This window comes from Populus alba, chromosome 19 (assembly GCF_005239225.2).
Source record: "Populus alba chromosome 19, ASM523922v2, whole genome shotgun sequence".
NCBI classification, from domain to species: Eukaryota; Viridiplantae; Streptophyta; class Magnoliopsida; order Malpighiales; family Salicaceae; genus Populus; species Populus alba.
In genome coordinates this window covers 9740444-9746657 of record NC_133302.1, presented here as the reverse complement: position 1 = coordinate 9746657, position 6214 = coordinate 9740444, and the positions used below count along the sequence as shown (strand labels likewise).

The following is a 6214-nucleotide window of genomic DNA, read 5'->3' as shown; positions in this document are numbered from 1 at the left end:
AAATAATATAAAAAAGAGAGGATGAAAATATATTTTTGCAAGTTGAATACAATTTGCATTGGTTTGTTTATGGGAAAATAATGATTTGTTTCTAAGGAAATGGTGATTGAACAATATCAACCGCTATTTAAAAATCTCAAATATTTTAGTTTATTTGAAAATATTGTATAGGTTAGTATCATATTAGTCAGCTGCTCGGGCACTACCGCAAGGAAGTCTTCCGAAAAAATTAAACCTACCTAAGCTTGTTGGGTAAATGGTGACCATCGAACCGGTATCCAAATTAGGAGCGAGTGAAAAAAATAAAAAATTAATTAAATCAATAAAATTAAAAAAAATAATCATAAAAACTAAATCATAAAAAAAAAACCCGATTAAATCAATTAGAATATTTATACAAAAACCGACTAATTTGATTTGATTCGGTTTTGATTTCATGAGTCTAAAACCAAAAAACCGAATTTAATAACCAATCCAAACTGGAAAAAAATATTATTATTTTCATTGAATATTAATGAGCAATTTCTTATTTTTTATTTTTACATATCAGGTACATATTAATTAGAAGAAAAAAAAAAGTGTTACCATTCCCGTAAAAACTTATGATATTATTTAAGAACAATGAAAAAATGAATAATAATTTAAATACAATATCTATAAATTTTTTTAGTGTATTTCAATAATAATAATAAAAAAAAAAACCATAGAAAAGAGCTAGATACCTGGACTCAGGAGATGTGGTCGTGAGTTTTTTAATTTTGCAAGGACAGATTACATGTCGATTATCTTTTTATTTATTTTTAAAATTAAAACAAACATGCTATTTACTTGTTCAGATTCTGACCATTAGAGAGATTGGTTGGAAAATTAGGCTTTTGGACATATAAAATCATTTTTTAACATATTTTTATTTAAAAACATTGAATAAACACCTTTAAAATTTCAATAGACTAATCAGAACAATCTTAAATAGCTCAAAAACACAAACTTAAGCAAAAAAAAAAAAATTTATGAACCTCCATCTATTTTTTTTATATTATCTCTCATCAAGAGGAACATAGAAGTTTTGCAGGAAAAAATTTTTAAATCAAAGGTCAAGAAAATTTTCATTCTCAACTACTCAAATATGAATAAACATAGAAGTTTCACTCTAAATGGACCAAAAATAAAAATGAAAATGAAAAAGTTTTGCAGGAAAAACAATTTAGAAAAGACATCTCATGAACAATGTAATAAAACGAGAAAAAAACCCTGTATTTCTACCTCATTGTCTATTTTGGTCCCTGCATTTTTATTTTTCCACAAGCTATAAAAACCATACTTTTTTTTTCACTAAAATGAGCATTAAACTAATATTAGAATATCTGTTTTGATATTATAATAATACTACAGAAAGTAAAGAGAAATATATTATAAGCACAATCTAAGTCAACATAATATAAAAAGATATATTAAATTAAAAATTTGATGACCAGATTAAAAAACTTATTTGACAAAAAGAAAGGAAAACATTGTTGAGTGTATAAACAGTGTTTTCCCATCTCTTTTAAATTTCCTTTAATTTTGATTAAATTTAATTATTGATAGACGTAATCATATCCAGGTTTGATGATATTCTTCCACTGTCAAGGAAGAAAAACGATGTCAGGTGTTTGTTTAATACACACACACACACACACACACACACATTCATTTCATGTGAACAAAGTGAAGATAAAAATTATATTAGAGTCGTCTACAAAATGTGTTTAATTGAGTCCTCGAATTCAACGTTATTTTCTTCAATTAACCATGTAGCTGTAAGTTTGATGTGGATAATAATTAAGCTGGAAGTTGCTGATGTTGTGATCATGGAGTTGGTCAGCTATACAAAAAAATGCAGGTTGAATTTTGAAAGAGCAGATGCGGTAGACACAAGGGATTCTTTTATACATTATGAAATATGCTACGAATTTTGCAGGAAGTCATGAAAAATCATGCAAGCTTCTCTAGCAATTAAAGAAATTGGACATGTATACAAATTCTCAATGCCATGGGAGCTGCTGAATCACTGTCGAAGAAATGTTTAATCAATGATTAGGGTTCTTAGACACTGGCAATGAGACCCTCACAGAAGTCCGTCGAAGCCATAGTTCATACATCACCATGTAAAACGCATCATAATCAACTGGAGGGTGATGCCACTGGAAATGTTTTCGCACCTCCAGTACCTTTTTTTGAAACATCAGATATTGGTCAGAACTTATTCCTTTAAGAATTTTCTTAAGTAATGGAATATCTAAAGTGGCAACAACAACTGAGAAGCTCTTCCAATTCAGAATGTCTGCAAATGGAAGATCATAGTGGTTGGCAATGATAACTGGAACACAACCATAATATAGTGAGTCTGCAATACGAGCGGTGTTTACTTCAAAGCCTTTGACATGGAGGCAGAATTTGCTTCCAAGTAGCTCATCAGCATAAGGTGTTGCGAGCCGACCAAAGTGGGCAAAGATTTCAGAGTCATTTCTCCAAGAATGAAGAAGCCTCTCACGGACAGGGGAGTTGATTGATCCAGCAAAGAAAGCAAGTTTCTTCCTGTAATCAAATTTCACAACCTGACTTAGGTGACATCCGGGGAAAGAACCCTAGCAATTATATCGCACCAATGTACTCTTGCAATTGAAATACAGAAGACAATGGGAAAGAACCCATGCATGCTTTGCTAGCTAAAGAGCAATTTCACAACTACAACTAGTCCATGCATACTTTTTAAATCAGAAGCAGGCAACCAGAATAAAATTTTATGTTTCACCTTTTTGACGATGCAAGATCAGGAGGATCTCCTTGTCTAGGCCAAATCTGTGGCAGGGAGACATCTTTGTGAGCAATGTATCCAGAAAGGAAATAGCTTGAAGAGCAGACCACTTGAATGGCATTAAATTTTACTTCCTCTGACTTCTCCATTGCTGACCGCCCAATGGAATGACAAGCAGCATAGAAATGATCAGCTCCACCTGTCCTGTTCCAAAATGGGTACTTCCGACTTATATTTAAGATGTAATCTCTGATGAAATCTTGGATACCTCCTACACCAACTCTACGGTCATGCCGCAACCTCGTAATTGAGAAGGGAAGAAAGAAAAGGTCTGCCTTTGCTGGATCTTTTGTGATGAAATGACTTTGCATAAGAGCCTTCTTAAAGTAACTTTCACTGGCATAATTGCCCCCAGGTTCAAAATCAACCGGCAAAAGTACATTTGCAAACGGGTCATTTCGCCTGTGAGGATAAACATATATCTTAAAGCTCCTATTCATTTGTTTATAGTCTTCCAGAAAGATATCTTTATCATGGAACAGCTCGTTGTTCACATAGATTCCTGAACAATAGAAACCAGCATTTTCCAGATCCTGAAGTTAAGAAATAGAACTTCATAGAGACCAACTCAACAATCTTCAAACTTCCCATTAACCCAACCCATATCAAGTTGTTTGACCTCCTAGATAATAAATAATGAGGTTGAACCACAGAAAAGCCTTTACAATTTAAGAGCCCAAGCAGTTATAAACCACATTGGAAACTCCATCTACAAATTAGGTTCCCAAATTCTTTCTAACTTCTAATTTACCAAGCTTATGAAAAACTGCAGGTCCAACTAGTGACATTATCATGTAAAACGAAGTGCAAGTTTGAAAGAAAAAATACCGGCGCCTGAATCATAATGAATCCCCTTAGTTTTCAAGTCTGCTCATAGTTTTTGGTTGCTTAAACAACTTGATACTAGAAATTAACTCCCACCATCAGTTTTATTTTTATGACCAAAACAAAATTGACACCGTAAAAAAGAAGAAGGGCAGTGGTAGATTTTCGAATTGGGTTACCTACGCTCTATACTACTCCATAGAGATGAAACGAAGAAGGCTTCAAGAGGTTCGCATAGATCAGCTATCAAAAAAAGGTCTGCATAGATATTTAACATGTCTTGAATATTAAAAAATTTCATGTTCCATCATTGTTTATATATGCTTTTGCTTGCAAAAAAAATGGCATCCGGATGCCCATAGATTGCAGGAAGGAGCATAATCAGGGGATTGGTGTCTGACAAAGTTACCTCTTGTATTTTACACATGATGAAGCTCAAATCTACTAGGGCCTTACCTCCTTAGAGAACAAACGAAAGAGAAAAAAAGAATGCTCTTTTAGGATAAAACTCAGCAGAATTAGAAAAGCCTCAAGTGACTTAACAACATCAGAGGAAGTTGTGGTCTTGAGGGTAGATTATTGTCACCTAATACTTGTAACAAATAAGGAACCTAATCAAATGCAGGACATTTCATTTTCTACCTGGCATTAGGAATTGTCTAAAGACATTGAATATATAATAAGCTCTTAGAACCAAAAAAAGATTACATTTTTTTATGGAGTAGAGTCACATTAGGATTCTAATTCTCAAAAAGGGTCGCCATTTCTGTTAGATTCCACTCAAGAAATGCACTAGGAATGTTGTCTCACATCATAAGAATCATAAAGCTAAATTTCAATAAAAAAAAATCCCAGCTCTCAATGTTTTAGCAGAACTAAGTATCCCACTTGACAATTATAATGAGGAAGACTTTTGATTAATGCATATGATTCTCTTCCGTCAATCAAGTCGATCCTTTAAGGCTACAAGCTTTGAACTTGAAATTTTTTTTTCATTTCTTTTGATAATTAAAGTACAATCCAGTTAACTAAAAGCAATTAAAACTTCGAATACCCTTCTTCAACAATCAAATAAGTTAATTCTAAATAATCCCAGCCCCTCAAGACAATTCAAATCAACAAACAAGTTTCAAAACAAAAACACTGCTTCAAAAAAGACTTACCATCAGAGGAGCCAAATTGAGGCCGTAAAGACCGTTGACTTTCCCTCCCATCTCTGTCATTCTCGTTCAAGCGATTGACATTGGAGACATGAGGAAAAGGGTTTTGAGTATTATTGCTGATGTTAATTTGAGGCATGGATGATGAGCTAGATAAAAGTGGTTGGTTTAGGTGAGGTATGGATGGTTGTTGATTGGAAAAGAAGAGAGTGGAGGTGGTGGAAATGTAAAAGAGAATGAAGAGAGAAGTAAAAAGAGCTAAGGATGTGGGGATGAAGAAGAATGACCGGAAAGAAGGTGAGAATCGGCGGCGAGTTAAGTAGTAGAGAAGCCATGTGGTGTTTGCCATGGCAAGAGATGTCAGTGAGGAGAAAGAAAGTATTTTGGTCCTTTTTGGACACTCTTTGGAGGGGACCTACCTAGCGTTGTTGGTCTTTTGAGTTTCGACGAGGAATACTCTTACATTCCAATTACATAATTACATTACATTACATTTTAATTGCAATTGCAATTATAATTATAATTATATTAAAAAAATAAAAAACTAAATCTCCTCACCCTCACCCTGCACCTACACTTGTATAATAACAAAATTGCTCTTCTCCTACACGCAATCTCCGAAACTTTCTTTCAAGAGGTTTTTTCGTTATTTTTCTATAGTTTTTTATTAATATAAATTCGATTTAGGAGCATTTACAATGACTAATTATTACTTTTATAATGATGTTTGAATCGTCTAGAAGTCTTCTTTGTTATAAGATAAAACATGGGGCCAATGGACCTCTATTTTGATATATGTGATATAATATTTTTTTTTCTCTCCTCTTGAATTTATGAGTCCTTCCTTTTAAAATTTAAAGAAGCCCTTTAATTTATTATTTTTTCAGATTTCATTCGTGTTTTTTTAATTATTATTTATTTTTTAAAATAATTTATAAAATTAGAATTTTTTTTCAATTTCATCCCTCTTTATTTTTTTAAATCTTTTCATATTTAATCATTATTCTTTTTATTATTATTTTTTTAATTCGAAATAATTTTTAAAGTTGATTTTTTCTTTATACTTTAATCCTCTTAAGTTTTTTTTTCTATTAAATTTAATTATCATTCTTTTTATTTTATTTTTTTATTTTGATAAATTTTTTAATTAATTTTTTTTTCTGATTTCATTCTTCAATGTTAAATTACTTGAGAAATAAGCTTGTTTAATTGAGCTCAGGTATTTAGGATTTCATATAGGTTATGAGTTTTAAACATTAACACAGTTTAAAAGGTTCATCCTAGGTTTGCTTGGTTTTTTTTTATATATATAAAAAAAATTCATATTTTTTAAAGTTCATCCTTCAACATTTATTCAATTAAGGATTGGAAT

General features: G+C 31.8%; 1 protein-coding gene across 2 annotated transcripts; it reads right to left on the bottom strand.

Moving 5' to 3' along the window:
- Window positions 1–1908: 1908 nt before the first annotated feature.
- LOC118056757 (probable glycosyltransferase At5g03795) lies at window positions 1909–5295 on the bottom strand. 2 transcript variants are annotated; one of them, XM_035069096.2, is made up of 3 exons: window positions 4846–5295; window positions 2795–3390; window positions 1909–2577 (listed from the first exon to the last, which is right to left on the bottom strand). In XM_035069096.2, the coding sequence occupies exons 1-3, from the start codon at window positions 4903–4905 to the stop codon at window positions 2070–2072; spliced, it is 1164 nt and encodes a 387-aa protein (XP_034924987.1). In that variant the 5' UTR covers window positions 4906–5295; the 3' UTR covers window positions 1909–2069. The 2 variants fall into 2 exon arrangements, with proteins under 2 accessions (XP_034924987.1, XP_034924986.1); XM_035069095.2 differs by having other exon boundaries at window positions 2795–3359.
- Between the last annotated feature and the right edge of the window lie 919 nt (window positions 5296–6214).

Coding starts and splice junctions, on each gene's coding strand:
- LOC118056757 (XM_035069095.2), bottom strand. CDS start 5,191: ATGGCAAACACCACATGGCTTCTCTACTACTTAACTCGCCGCCGATTC. Junction 3,360..4,845: donor TCAATTTGGCTCCTCTGATG/GTAAGTCTTTTT, acceptor TCTATTGTTCAG/GAATCTATGTGAACAACGAG. Junction 2,578..2,794: donor GATCTTGCATCGTCAAAAAG/GTGAAACATAAA, acceptor ATTTGATTACAG/GAAGAAACTTGCTTTCTTTG.